This window comes from Lethenteron reissneri, chromosome 33 (assembly GCF_015708825.2).
Source record: "Lethenteron reissneri isolate LAM-NWPU_2019-01 chromosome 33, ASM1570882v1, whole genome shotgun sequence".
Classification (NCBI taxonomy): domain Eukaryota; kingdom Metazoa; phylum Chordata; class Hyperoartia; order Petromyzontiformes; family Petromyzontidae; genus Lethenteron; species Lethenteron reissneri.
In genome coordinates this window covers 7,965,143-7,980,821 of record NC_083811.1, presented here as the reverse complement: position 1 = coordinate 7,980,821, position 15,679 = coordinate 7,965,143, and the positions used below count along the sequence as shown (strand labels likewise).

Here is a 15,679-nt window from a genome sequence, read left to right as displayed (position 1 = left end):
CAGGCTGCCAATGGCAAAGTATGCGGTTTGGTGTAATTGTCCTGCATAAAACATCGTGCGATCTTTTTAGTCTTGTAACTATCCTGGAACTTTGTTCCTTTTAACTCCATTTTTGTAATGTTTGTGCTTGCATGTATATTTTCCTGATTGGAGGAATTCGAACCATGCAGCGCCATACACTCATGTACTTGAGCTTTAAAATGTTTCCATATCGGTGTTATACTTTGCCAGTGTGGTGGTGCCATACAGCAACACTCGGCTACGCATCACTCGGTTTGGGATGGGACTCAAGATCACCCTACGCAATCCTGGTATAACGATTATCTGGGCCCAAGACGTCTTGTTGGTACGTGATGGTTTTGTGACGGTTCTGAAACACCTTTTTTTAAGTGGCACCCCTGGCATTCATTTTCACGATCTTTTGCTCCATTTCTGTTGTGAACTGACCGACCATGTGCCTTAGGTGGTGGTTGGCAGAGGTGCTCGTGATGGCATGTGTGGCCTTTGCGGAAACTTTGATGGTCAAAAAGAGCTGAGTGCTAATTATGGTAATATTCAAATATCCAATTTCATATCTACTGCACATAATGGCACTTTCATGTTTGAACACTGAACTTGCACCTGAAAGAAGCAGTCGGCTGTGGTTAATCCACTGCATGGGGGCAGCATGGCTAATGTATATTGAAGGTTTACAGTGCAAATGCAATGCTTCCGTGTGCAGAGAATATGGAGTTGCTGGCATACGCGTACCCACAGAGACTGAATCAGGAGTGTGAGGTGAAGAGTGGCCCAGTGTGTTCCGAACCTTGGGTAAGTCGGCAAGTTTACCCTGACCCCCCCCAAATTGGGAGAATTTACATTGGTGGCTTTTAATCATACAGCATGGAAATTGGGTGAACCTATTGTACTTTGTAATGCAATCTTTTCAAACAAAGTTTTGCTTAACTTTTTTGTCCTATGGACCTTTTTGGATGGAAGATTATTTAGAGTACTCCCTTTTATCATCCCTTTGCCTCCCAAAGATGGGGCGCACCTGCAGTTTGGCGATACAGCGCATGGGTCCATGTGACGTGCCTGCATCTGGCTTCGTGGCTATGTGCATGCACGAGCAGTGTCATTGCGAAAACCAAACCATGTGTGGCTGCCCCTCGCTCACCGCCTTCTCACTCGAGTGCATCATCGGAGGTGCCACTTTGGCCTCCTGGCGCACGTCGAACCTCTGTGGTACGTAAACGTTCCTGGGAGGGGGGGGGGGGGGGAGTCTATAGTACCTTCAGATAAATAACCAGTGAGAAATGCCAATCATGTATTAGTATCATTCACCCCCCACGCTAAGTCATGAGCATATTTAACCTCTTATGATACATATAACAACATGACCTATTTGTATTCAAGTCTCAACTTTGGCCTATTCAAATTTAATGCTGCAAGAGCGAACCTGGACGTAAAGCCTGTATAGCATTCTGGTTTTGACATGCCATCTACTGCTTATGACTAATCAGAATCAGAAACGGTTTTAATCGCCGTGTAAGTTTGCACAAACAAGGAATTCACTATGGCAGGGACGGTGCATACATTGAACAAGTAGGAATCTTAACTTATATAAAAGGTATACACTCTAACTATACTAACGTTACAAAGTATAAGTAATACCAAAGGGCTAAAATCTTTAAAATTATGAATAAGTAGACCTTATAAAATGCGAATGTAAAATGTTAATTAGCCGTATTAAACAATCTTAAAATACAAACAAGATTACACGTAAGTATGGAAAGGTGTAATTATGTAGATACAATTTTATAGTAAGTGAAAGTCATTTTAAGCCCTTGGCCTTGTTGAGGAGGCCAACAGCAGATGGGGAAAAAACTGCACACTGCCTTGTCTTTTGTGCCCAAAGCTCCCCAGGATTGTCCTGGTGACCTTGTATACGAGGAGTGTGGCTCCACCTGCCCACAGACCTGTGCCAACCCCTTCCAGCCCATGTGCCAGGGTTGTGTACCTGGCTGTTTTTGTCCACCTGGTGAGCCATGAGCCTGCAATATTAAAATTATGATTCAATTATATATATATATTTTTTTTTACAGTGAAACGCATGTGGTTGGGTTATGGTAGACATTGGCATCTTTCTCAATTTGCTATACGGTTTCAAATGCTTGCTGGTAGCAACTTTTCTATTATTGGTTTTATGTTCAAGAGCTGATAAAACGGACATCTTTCTGTATGGTTTTCTACTTGAATTGCTGCAACTTTATTTAAAAGGATCTATCCATGAAACGTGGTTTGTTTTTGGTTGCATACAAATGGCTTGACTTTTAGTTTTTCCAAATGTCAACACTTTTCTGTTCAACCATGTAAAATCAAAAGTCTGATCTTTAACCCCACCCTTTTATCAAATTCCCTTGCCACTTGGTTTGCAACAAGACGGTGAGCGCCTTCCCTGGTCGGATATGGATCCTTTTTAAATCCTTTATATTAAGTTCACTTGCTTGCGTGCTTGCTTACGACCGTGCAAATCTTTCGGTCGTTTTTTAACCCACTTCCCGTGATCCAATCGACCTGACATTTTGCACACAGACTCGTTGTGCGTGACACTATTTTCGTGAATTTTTTTCCCATAACTTTACACTTTTTAGGAATTTTTTTTTATATTTAATTACCAATTGCTTGATGGTGGCAGGCAATCATCTGACCCATAGGTGGCAGCCATCTCAAGCCAGAGGACGAGAGGACTGTAGCCGCCACGCATATAAAGGATTTATAGTGAAAAACTTTGTTTTTACGGGTTAAATTTTAGCTGCTCAACTGCAACCTAAAATCTTCCCATGTCTCCATGGACTGCTTATTATTTTAGCTTCTTGATTCACTGTTTGGTGTCCTAATGGTGACATGTTACGATTTAAACCTCTCCTTGTTTTGCAGGCTCTGTGCTAAACGTGAGCAATGGGACTACCTGCGTGTTGCTGAGCGAGTGCAACTGCACTCTGAATGGAGACGCGTACAGCCCTGGTGCCATTTCTCAACAAGGTTGTCGAAGCTGGTGCGTTAACATCCTTTATCGTGCCTTTTTTTGTGGTATACTACACCTAGTTTTTAAACCAAGTACTTGCTGACAGGGAAAACGTTCGGAATCTTAATTAGTCTAGCGTTTTGTAAACCTAATGAGATGGCATGCACTATGCCAACACTTTGTTTAAACAAAACTCATGGCAATTCTTATTGCAGTGTGTGCAAGGCTGGTCAATGGAGCTGCGATGCCGTGCCGTGTGCTGATGGTTGCTCCCTGGAGGGTGGCTCCAACTTCATCACGTTTGACCACAAGTCTTTCAGCTTCAATGGAAACTGCTATTACTACCTTTCCATGGTACTGCTGTTGCACGAATTCTTGCTGTTGAGCATTTGCACAAGGGTTGGCAAGAACAATCCTTTTCCAAAATAACAATTCCACGTGCTCATTCGAAGTAAACGCCTTCAGTTTTCACCAGCCTAAATTGACTTCCTAGGCAGTTGCTGTGGAAAAGTTGTTGCTTATCTAATCTGAAATTGTAAAGTTTCCACCAAGTAAAACTTGAATTGTTTAGCATTTGTTAAGGTCCTAGATATTTTATGCGACTGCAGTGTCTACTAAAATAATACATTTGTGCAAGTTTAGTGTTGGATTAAAAGATATATATATATCAAATTGAGTTGTGGAAAATAATTGACTCCCTCCAGTAACGAGCATGCCAAGTCCTCCATCTTGCACATGGGAACTTTTTAATTCGTTAAATGGTCTGTTATGTGCACCTTTTGCTTATAAATGGTACAGCTAAGACTTCTCACAACGGTTCTTTCACCTAAATATTCCTTCGTATGCTCACACGCCTCCCTCACCTTGGTGATCAAGGATATTGTTATAACAAGCCGACCTAATTCGGCTTGTGAAATTTGCGGCAGCTTCCTAAATTCTTTGTAATATAAGCTTTGCATTGTTCTTGCCATCGGCCAAAATATTCTGCTAATTCTTGACATGCCTGTCCATGGTGGCCATTTTGCAGTGATGCAAGCACTTGCACATGATTTGTGCAGTTTCTAATGGACTTAATTTGCCTTGCCAGAGCGCTGATTGGGTAATTGAAGTTCTACTCCGACCATGTTCATCATTTCCAGTAGAAAGAGCTTGCTTGAAGAGCGTAACTCTGACGTCTCAATCGGTATGTACAACACGCTACACCGTTAAAAAGTATTCGTGTTGCCTAAATAACATGACGTTAAAGGCATGCAGTGTGCTAATTCTAGGTGCCAATAGCTTGCAGTGGCCACCTGCTGGTCTTGTTAAGGGACTTCAACAAAGGCTTGCTAATGGCGCCTGCTATTTAAAATCAATTTTGAACTGTTTATGGTTTCAATCTTCTCGTGGTTCTCGTATGGCAAATTCAAACAATCGAGATGGCTTTTTTTTAAATGGTGCTTTTCATGTTTGGTTGCATCCCCTTAATAGGCATAGCCTATCAACCAGAAGGTAACTGCATTTGCACCCGCTATGCCTCTGAAACTAATGTTATCTTTCATTCCCAGATATCCTATGAATTCAAAAGCAATGGTGACATCCTGTCCTCTAAAATGATTGTCCCGCTGCCTTACGAGTCCGGTAAATGAAAATGCTATACCAGTGAACTATGGTATTTTGCATCTTTTTGGCTCTTGGGAAATTTGTAATGTTGTGCTAATGTTTATTCCAATGTTGCAGGCAAAATCACCATTTATAAGACTTCTTCAATGTTCCTACAAGTGTTCACGTCATTTGGCCTGAAAATGCAGGTGCAGATCTCTCCCAGCATGCAAGTGTATATCACACTGCCTGAAGCATTTAGGGGCCAGACAAAAGGTAATCTTGTGCAGGTCTTTCACAAATGTAAGAATGCTTCTTGAAATAATATTAGCATAAATTGCACCACTGCATAAAACTTACCTTTTTATTATCTGCACCAAATGTGTAACAGGGCTGTGTGGAAACTTCAATGGAGTTGCTACGGATGACTTCATGTCCAGCCAGGGGCTGGTGGAAGGCACAGCTGTTGTGTTTGCCAATTCCTGGAAGGCAAGCTCTGATTGTGAGGACATTGATACAATGGTTCAAGATCCATGCCTACTCAACATGGCCTTAGGTAGTTTACACCTTTTCAATTCCTTCCTGTTTTGTATGGCTGTGTGAAAGAAATACTCTAGCGTTCATTAACAGGAGGACCACGTATTATTGAAGATGTAATGTGCATAACCTTGGTATAATAAAGGTGCCTTAGAATTGGGCGTTTTTGGCTTTGAAATTAACTGGCCAAACTTGGATCCCCCCAAGGCTTGGATACAAACCCAGGGCAAATAGGAATTTGCATGATGCACCATTTTTTACCCTGATGTCCATCGGTTTCTCAAATGGTTAATTGCAGAGTTCCAGAATCTGCCTTAATTTTCCTAAACCTTTATTCAAAAATATATAGCCAAATGGTTTCAGTGTTTGCTTTGTGTACCACCTATAGTAACCATCGTTAATTGTAAGGACATTTGCACGTTCTATTTCACCAGCGGAAAGCGCCGAGCACAAATGTTCCTTTTTACGAGCACCTGGAATCTTTGCCGAGTGCCATGATCTGCTAGACCCCTACAGATACTACAAGGTAATACTTTTTTAAATGACCTTCATTTTAAAAAAATGCATGCACGTATTAATTGCAAGTAATACATACCTTTGCTTTAAATGGTGGCAATCCAGAAGTTTCTGGCAAGCTTCATCTTCAGGTTGAGGTCTCAAAATACACGTAGTGGTCCTGGCTCTAAAGATCCATAATTTCATCTCAATACCGTGGCGATTTGTAATGGGTAAATTTTTCAAATCCTCTTGTCCACCTATTTCATAAATGAGTACGACGGGTTCAATTCATTTAAGGAATAGTCTCGCCTTGCATGTCTGGCCATTGGAGAAATTAGACTAAAAGATGACTGCCTGAGAAAGGGGCTCTACTGCTCCGGGAGGTCCCATTCCCTCTGTAATAGTATGGGCAAGTACAGTAATTGCAGCTTTACGTCCTTTACCGTGTGGTCAGAGGTGCATATCAGATGCGTGCAGCTGCCCAGCAGGCCAGGATTGTGTGACGGAGACTCAGTTTGCCTATGCCCGTGCCTGTGCATCCAAAGGCCGTGTGCTGCGTGGATGGAGGGAAGCCACTGGTAATGCTGTACTCAAAACTACCATTTGGGGGGTCCAAGAATATTGCTTCCAATAAAAAAAAAATCTGGAATATTGAGGGTAGATGAAGGGTTCTACAATTGACCAGCTTCTCAACCTAATCGCATGGACAGTTGCCCACCATTTTCTATTTCATTCGAAATGAATAGCATTCTGCTTGGTGCAACCTCCAATTATTTGAAAATGCTTGAATTGACTTTATGGTGACTAGCAGAACATACACTAATAATCAGGCCTTAATATTGCCACGCGCGCACTTTGATAAGACCCAGGATTTTGCATTGATTTTGAGATGCCTCATTCTGAGCCAGTCCATGCAATTCCTGAACCTTTAGTCTCCATTCTAATGCAATGCATGAATTCACATTTTGAATTGGTGTTATCCTGGCAATTCCAAGGGTTACAACAACAGCTTTTTTGCACTTCCCTGTTAAAGTCGGCAACGATCGGCAGGCCAGTTGTAGTCCATATTTTTATTGTCAAGTCTGCTATGAATTTCGCAATTCGTCCATTTACATAAAAATATCATGACTTGCCTGCTTTTTATTTGACATCTTAACGCTATTGCCTTTAAACGACTAATAAAATGACTGACTTTTTCTTTCAGATTCACTGGTGGAGTGTCTACAGAACCAGTTGTTTAGTTACGCCGGTGATGGCTGTAAACGAACATGCCGCTCTCTGAGCAACCGAGATGTGGCATGCACCGTGACTGATGTGCCTGTGGAAGGTTGCCAGTGCCCTAGGGGGCTGTATGCAGACGACCAAGGGAAATGTATTTCTGTGGCTAGCTGTCCCTGTTTCCTGAATGGCGAGAAGATTCAACCAGGTGCATTTGTCTACATAAATGGTCTTTCTTGGTATGTACAAAGCTTAACCATTTTCCTACTGTCGACGACCATAATGTTCTTGCCCTGCACCAAATGAAGCATGTACTTTCATTTTTATTTTAATGATTTTAAAGTTCTGAACCAAGATTTGGAAGGACTGCAGTGGCTATGGCATGGGAATGAGTGGCATCTTATGGGAAGACAGACCCGTAATGGTTGGTTAAATCCCAGCAAGACCTTTTCAAAACGGGGCCTCAAGTTTAAAATGTATTTTTCAATGGTATATGACCCAAGTCTTCTGCTGCCAGAGATTAGCATTTTTCTACGTCACAATTAGGCATTTTTAATGGTTGGCTTGAGGCACGTGCGCAAACTTCTCCCAAGATGTCACGTGATTATGGCAACTAAATGCATCATAAGCATAATGGCCTTTCGTCAGCAACTCTGCAATGTCTGTACATGGTCAGTAATGCCTAGTTTTAATGTGGTTTTCTTCCACGTTAAGCGAGTAATTGCTGTACTGAATCAACTGCCTGTAGTCCCATGCTGGTACAACTGAAGGTTACACCACTACTCTATAATTCTGAATTCTTTATCCTTGCTGCTCTACGACGCAGCTCATGTAGTCGGGCAAAAGCTCCATGCATTTATGTAAAATGTATGCAAGAACATATACATTACCATCGTCAAAGAGCTTGACCTTTTTGTACTGTACATTGTGGCTTTAAAAATGTTCTCGTTAGACCATCTTTTCAAATTGATAGATTGTTCATGTAACGTTGCTTTCACCTTGGGTCCATGTCCTTCATGAAAATTAGCTTGTGTACGTAATTGAAGGTGTAATATAGGCGGTGTTCAATTTGTACATTTCAGCAATTTCGCAAACAATTTGCGGTCTAAAATGCTCCCTGTGTGTAGTGCACTGGTGTCGGTGCCACGTAACTACCCTTTACTCGAACAGCCCTGCTTGTACTGCAGTCTATTTGTTTATATTCGGGATGTGCCGTGGACGATTCCATTTTCTATTATCAGACCCCTATAGTGATTATTGGGCATCACTTCAAGGGGAAACGCCATTTTAAGCTTTGTCCTCCAGGGTTCATAACTCCGATTTTTGGGTGGCTGGATTTGATTCCTAAGATACATATGCCAAGAACATTATTATTAATTTGAAACGTCTACAAATTGCCATGGGCATACATTAAGATTGCCATAACATCCTGCAAGCAAACCTAGCTATGGCCTGCAATACGTCAATGTGAATTGGCACAGGCAATACACTGGAGAATGTGTCGCTGACATTTTTATATGGGCTATAATTTGACGTTGATGCAAATGTTAATTTATATGCTTAATTTTCGATTTAAAGCTTTCGTGACTGCAGGGATTCATCTTCTTGTTTCTTTCGGTAAAGTCACGTAGAAGGGAAGTAATAAAATAATAAAAATAAAACATAATAAAACAATTCTCACGACGTTTCGGCTACAACGCAAGCAGCCGTCTTCAGGTGAAGAATGAGACACTACCAAACTAGGAGCTTATATATAAGCTGCATTGGGGGTTGAAGAGCGCCTTAACAAAAAGAATGTGCATGTGAAGAGGGATTTAGCATATTCATGGAAAATGCGTAGGCGTTGGGCGGGGGGGTGTCAAAGTCATATTATGCCCATGCATTATGCAGGATCAGCAGCAACCAAGGGGGGTGCAGGGATTAGCAGTAACAAAGGAAAGGAATGTTAATGATATGTAGCTGCAGTTACTCAACAACACCGTAGAAAACTAAAGTATAAACTACATAAAAAACTAAAGTATAAACTGCATCGCACCATCAGTATACTTACTATACTCTATAATAAGCTGAGTTACTAACAGCAAGTAATACATTACAATTTTACCTCGTAAAAATTCTATAATATGCTTCCATCTAAACCTTATTCTCTTACATCACACGAGCATATACCGTACTATATACTGCCATAGATAAACCCAACATTAAATTATATACTGTATTGCTGTAAACCAACCTATATCTTATACATTTATGTATAAGATATAGGTTGGTTTACAGCAATACAGTATATAAGATATAGGTTGGTTTACAGCAATACAGTATATAATTTAATGTTGGGTTTATCTATGGCAGTATATAGTACGGTATATGCTCGTGTGATGTAAGAGAATAAGGTTTAGATGGAAGCATATTATAGAATTTTACGAGGTAAAATTGTAATGTATTACTTGCTGTTAGTAACTCAGCTTATTATAGAGTATAGTAAGTATACTGATGGTGCGATGCAGTTTATACTTTAGTTTTTTATGTAGTTTATACTTTAGTTTTCTACGGTGTTGTTGAGTAACTGCAGCTACATATCATTAACATTCCTTTCCTTTGTTACTGCTAATCCCTGCACCCCCCTTGGTTGCTGCTGATCCTGCATAATGCATGGGCATAATATGACTTTGACACCCCCCCGCCCAACGCCTACGCATTTTCCATGAATATGCTAAATCCCTCTTCACATGCACATTCTTTTTGTTAAGGCGCTCTTCAACCCCCAATGCAGCTTATATATAAGCTCCTAGTTTGGTAGTGTCTCATTCTTCACCTGAAGACGGCTGCTTGCGTTGTAGCCGAAACGTCGTGAGAATTGTTTTATTATGTTTTATTTTTATTATTTTATTACTTCCCTTCTACGTGACTTTACCGAAAGAAACAAGAAGATTATATGCTTAACCTAAACATTCCTCCATTTCAGTTATTGTAAGAATGGAGTACTGCGCTGCCAAGATTACCCAGGTATGGGCTATCGTAAATCTTACCAGAAGTGTGCAGCATTTTGCAGCCCTTCAATAATTTGTAGATTAACAAAGGCTCTTCAAGCCATTTTGAGGCTTTCAACCTGAGGGGCGTTTCCCACAACCCCAGTTAATTGTTGGCTGTTGAAATAGACTTTTGTATAACCTTGCGTTTTTATAAATACTAACACTTTCATGTTAATTGGTTTTTGCTCCCTTTTTCATGGAGTGAGAATAGAATAAAATGGGCTCATGATTTGCTGCCATTTGCTTTTTCATGATCAAATTCATGGCGTTTTAATTCTCCTTTTTCTCAACAGAATGTAATCCCCCAATGGTTTATACCGACTGCATCAACAGCCACAGTGGTGTTTATGGGAAGGCTTGTGAGAGAACCTGCGAGTTGCAGGAACCCCCATGTGTAAGTCTGTGCCCAAATTATTTATTTGTGGCCTAGAAGTACTCTGCTTGTTTCAACCGTTTGTTTTTAATTTGGCAGCCCTTGCTACTGCAGGTGTTTCGTCCTTCAGTGGCCATTTAAATATCCTTTTTACACATGAACAAAAACCGACCTTTCAGACCTTTGCCAGCTTTTTGGATAGTATGGCACTGCAACATCTTTCCTGGAAAGACTTGATTCGGAGGACCTAAACAGAAGTGCAGTCTTTTGTGGGGGAGGCACGTGAGTCCACATTTTAAGGGTTGTTGCCATAAGGGGGGGCCACGTGGGTTACCCATTGCTGTTGTCGGCACTTTGTTCCGAGGTATTCATTTTAAGTCTTAAATCTCTAGAGACGTGTGTGTATTCCACTGCACATTATAAGCCCAGCAACTGGGTTGCAGAATTTTGCAGTGCACTAAGCTCTGCCATTTTTTTTCCCCCAAATATTAAATTCGGTGACCTAACCTTCTGGACTTTCTTAATCGTAGCCATTTTGGACCTAACCTTAGTAGTGGTGTCATTTGACTGGTATGAAAAGACCACCAATATCTTTAACAAGAATTCCACTTTTGTATAAAAGCTAGTATAGTTGAAGTGCTGAATATTAAACCCGATTTTTGTTGTTTGCATACCCATGTCCAGCTCGGTGTACGGTGCTATCCAGGCTGCGTTTGTCCAAAGAACCTTGTGAGGAATCGCAATGGCACCTGTGTCCTACCTCGTTTTTGCCCGTGCCAGCACAACGGCATTACATATGCACCTGGGGATTCGATCCAAGTTGATTGCAACAATTGGTAAGATTATTCATGGCTTTGACAGTGGGACTAAAAGCCACGAGATGGTTTGCATGCTTGACATTCTTGGCAAAATGAGCTGTATTAAGGACAAATTCACCTCGGGTTTTAAAGTTGTTGAATGAGCATTTTGCCTTTGTTAGGTGTTGTGAATACCTCCCCCAATAGTGACCAAGTTTGGTTGCATAGTCTACAACAGGATAATTCTTTAGATTTGTAGTGGTGCACGCCTTATTTAAATGCACCAGTTTTTCCTTGGTGCACTTGGAAATTCCAACCCTTTTTAACCTTTACTCATAAACCCACAATGAATCTTGGAAAATGCCTGCCTAAATGGGCACCTGGCTATTGTGTAGATGCTAAGCCTGTTTTGTAATCTAATGGATGAATTCACTGAGGTTATTAACTCTGGCCGAGGGTAGATAATGGCAACTATCCTGTAGAATTCTTCAGTTCCCAAATACTAAACCTCCAATGAACAATGCAGGCTTCTCCCTTTCGACTTGGTTGGGCATTTGTGAGTAAATAATTGTTCATACTACATAATGCCTTGTGCCATTTGCATTTCAGCAACTGTTCCAATGGTTTCTGGAACTGCACCAAGAACTATTGTGCAGCTGTCTGCAAGACATTTGGAAATGGCCATTACACCACATTTGATGGAAAGAGTTTCTTGTTTAATGGATACTCCTGTGAATACGTAGTGGCGCAGGTATGTAACTTTAGTCTCCATTTATGATGAGACCCACACATCTTTTTATATTTATTTAACATGTTCACATCAACTTTTGTTTCTTAGGACTACTGTGGCACCAGTCCACAAAATGGAACGTTCCAGATCACCATGAAGAACGTACTATGTCGCAGTACCTTATCCACTTGCTCCAAATCCATAAGATTCTTCCTGCAGGCAAGACCTGTGCACTCGTAATTCAAATCGCATTAAAGTTGCCTAATTCTTGCTTCTGAAATTTATAATGTGGTTTTCTATTCCCAGGACCAAGAAATAAAATTGGCAGATGGGACCTATTCATTCTCTCCCAGGTCCAGTACCAGGAGTATTAGCAGCACACACAGATTTAGGGTGTATTCTGTTGGGCTGTACCTAATTGTCGATGCTTCAAATGGAATAAAACTAGTATGGGACCGCAAGACAACCCTGTTCATTAAGGTCACTCCAGACAGGAAGGTGAGCCATAAATATTTCTGTAATTACCAACTCTTTTCTCCATTTCTGTATATGCCTCTATTTTAGGAAGATGGTCTTCACGATGCCCTTTATCTTGCAATTGAGACATGCACTCATTCGTAACTTGGGCATACAAATACAGTAGTTACACATGCACCTCAGGCTTGTACGTCCGTACAAAAAGCTTAGTTTCTGTGCACATTGTGTCCAAAAATGTGCTAACATACACTGTCAAATGCTTGTCATGGGTCTGCTGGGATTTTTTTCACTGTAGTCTAATGCGACGACATTGATCTCCTCTTAGGATGAGCTGTGTGGCCTTTGTGGAAAGTACAACGGAGATGTGTCTGACGACTTCACCATGCGGGACCACTCGGTGTCAGCTAATGCGCTTCAGTTTGGGAACAGCTGGAAGGCTGACGAGACGTGCTCGAATATGGTCGAGGAAGTCCCTCCTTGTGTGCTGAACTTTAACCGTAAGGCGTCTGCTGAACAGCAGTGTAGCCTCCTCAGCAGTGGGGTATTTGCATCGTGCCACGGAGAGGTATGCTTTACTTACTGATTGCAGCGTGGTTGCTCGACTTGTGCAATTTCTGAGTTGAGGGTGAAGTCCATTATACCTAATACCAATTTATTCTTTGCAACATTGGTTGTATTCCTCTGCAGCCTTTGTCCCCAAAAATGCAATTGTGTGTGCCTAAAGTTGACTTGAAATTTTGCTAGTATAAACTACAGATGACCTTTTACACAAGCGCCTTGCAAAGTGAAATGTTTACCTCGTGTTAATGTCTGGCTTTCATGCCACCCTTGTGGTGGTGGGGAAGGTGGACTACATGCCATACTACGAGGCCTGTGTACGTGACTCGTGTGCATGCGACACTGGCTTGGAGTGCGAGCTCTTCTGCACGGTAGTGGCTGCCTATGCAGAGGCATGCAATGAGGTTGGCCTGTGCATCTATTGGAGGACCCCAGACTTGTGCCGTGAGTGCCTGAAAAATACACGCACGACCTAGAATCTCCATTTTGTCACTCAAATGTGCCTCTATGTGGTGCGTTTTTCCTGCTTGGACAAAGCTGCTAGACAACAAGCCAGAGTCCATAGACTGATCTTTCATAAATATTTGGGTTGACCCTGTATTCTAATGGCGAACCTCCCATGGATATTCAAGGGGTTGGCCACAAACCATGGCCAATGTCTACAATTCACCTTTGGCAAGCCTCCAGTAACTTCATGCAGGTTTACTGGAATACCTGAAACTGTGCACGGTCTTGGTGTATGCTCCCCAACACCCTTGGCTCATGCACTTCTGGGAAAGTGAAGTAACTTCTGACCTAACAATGCTGTTTTGAAACGCATTTCGCGTTAAAAGATTCATATGGGGTAGTCCAAATTTTTTAGAAATGGTTTACCCAACTTTAAGTCTATTCAGCTCCAACATGACACCCCGAATTTCTTCCCTTTGGTTTTTTTTTGCCAGCTATTTTCTGTGACTTCTATAATGACCCCAACACATGCACCTGGCACTACCATCCATGTGGGACTGTCAACACCAAAACTTGTGGCGATCCAGAAGGCATCAACCTGGGTGACTTCCCAAGGCTTGAAGGTACATGCACAGGCTTTTCAATTGACCGAACCAGTTTTGTTTGGTACCTCATCCAGGTCTAGACATTGCACCTCCATTATATGAAATAGATTCGACTTGAACATTCTTGATTTAATTATGCATTTAATATTTTAGCATGGTCTTGACTTTACCACCCACTTGCTGGCTTCAGGCCCGGACTAGTCCCTGGTCCAGAATAGCAAGTTGGTGTACAACCTTGGGTAAAAATCGGTTGCCTCCAATATGTTTGCATGGGAAAGGAAGTGTTTTTAAGCCGCATACTACAGATGTGATTGCCTCGTTCAAAACTGTCCTGTAACTTTCACACGACTACCACTGCTAAAATAAATACATGAAGTAGCACTCGTTTACGCGAGTGCTTGCCACAATACCTTTCTGATCTCGAGCATAAACAATCACGCCACCTCGGTCATCGGTTACTGCTTATAAACAGCGACTTTTGGCTAACTGCGTATCGTGAGTTTTCGGATACGTCAACAGCCGTCTAGGATTTCTTGATTGCGATTTTATTAGGAAGCTGTTAGCGCTCTACACTTATAGATAATGGGCAGGGAAAATGCTTTTTGGTTCTACCCCCCTCGTTTTTAATGGACGGCTGCGTGCAGTGCAAACTACAGTATTATGTAAAATTCGGTTTTGGCCATGGTATTGCAACTTGATGCTCTCGGCTGGTCTCTGCAGTTAATGGGCTAGTAGATTTTAATTACAAATAGTGCTAATGAAGAGCTTATTTTGCATCTGGTAATATGGTACATTTCACCAACGTATACAACCTTGATCAAATAACGTTGTCTTGCATTACAGGCTGCTACCCTAAATGTTCAAATGCTACATACCTGGATGAACGCACCTTGCACTGCGTGTCAAGGGAGAACTGCAGCTGTGAGCTAAATGACACGATAGTCCTTCCTGGTGATACTTTCGTGAGCAGGGACACGTGCCAGATATGGTAAGCATCCCTTCTTACCATGCTGTGTACAGTGCAACTCGACCTGAAGATAAGTCTGACCGCTTGTCATTTACATCTCTGATCTATATACTGCTGCATGACTTCCCAACAATGACCTCAAAGCTCTCGTGCCACACGTTTATTCCTTTGCGCCACCTGTCTTGACCTCATTCCCTCTTCCATTGGAACTGCCAGTCTTGTCCATCTACTTTCAGCACTGCTAGCGATGTCCTCCCAAAGATGCATTTCCTTTACTGACCAGTGCCTCCCAAACTGGTATCTTGCAACTGCTTTGCTCATTTATTTACAATAACTTTAACAATTTAATTTATTTCAGCAACTGTACCATGGGACAGCTTCACTGTGCTACAGCCGATGGTGAGTATATATTAGTGATAACGTTTATTAACAATGTGGTTTCCAGGGTATACAATCATTAAACTGCACGATGTAGTGATGGCAATACATTTGTACGACAAATGATCACGTGATTACAAATGCACATCGTTAAAAGCAACTCTTAATTACAACACCCTAACGTTACTTGATCATTTCGATTTTTAATTGTGAAGTTATAATACCATGGATTGTCCTGCATGTAGTCTGCTGTGTCTACAATGGGCACCAATACAAGCCAGGTGACATCGTCTATACCAACACCGATCTCGATTCGCTGTGCAACGTCACGGGCATATGTACCGACGCCGGCGTGATTGGCAGTTACACCAGGTGTCCGTCCACGACTCCCACCATCACAGGTAACAATTTAACTTCTGACATGGCCGTTCATTGCCCTAAAACCAGCCCAATGAGAAGATCCTTGATCACAGC

The 15,679-nt window shown here is 41.7% G+C and overlaps 1 protein-coding gene across 1 annotated transcript; it reads left to right on the top strand.

The window, feature by feature from the left end:
* Positions 1-1,022: 1,022 nt before the first annotated feature.
* LOC133350429 (mucin-2-like) lies at positions 1,023-14,852 on the top strand. The gene is made up of 17 exons (XM_061564770.1): positions 1,023-1,224; positions 1,898-2,020; positions 2,920-3,037; positions 3,223-3,361; positions 4,555-4,627; positions 4,727-4,864; positions 4,980-5,144; positions 6,828-6,950; positions 10,167-10,267; positions 11,027-11,082; positions 11,653-11,794; positions 11,882-11,992; positions 12,080-12,271; positions 12,576-12,815; positions 13,096-13,252; positions 13,750-13,878; positions 14,704-14,852. Exons 1-17 carry the CDS (start codon positions 1,023-1,025, stop codon positions 14,850-14,852), a joined length of 2,358 nt encoding a protein of 785 aa, XP_061420754.1.
* Positions 14,853-15,679: the final 827 nt, after the last annotated feature.

Bases quoted from the DNA above. Each gene is read 5' to 3' on its own strand.
- LOC133350429 (XM_061564770.1), top strand. From the start codon at position 1,023: ATGGGGCGCACCTGCAGTTTGGCGATACAGCGCATGGGTCCATGTGAC. The intron at 10,268-11,026 runs GTAAGTCTGTGC...TGCCCGTGCCAG, and splicing joins AGTTGCAGGAACCCCCATGT to CACAACGGCATTACATATGC. The intron at 13,879-14,703 runs GTACATGCACAG...CTTGCATTACAG, and splicing joins TGACTTCCCAAGGCTTGAAG to GCTGCTACCCTAAATGTTCA.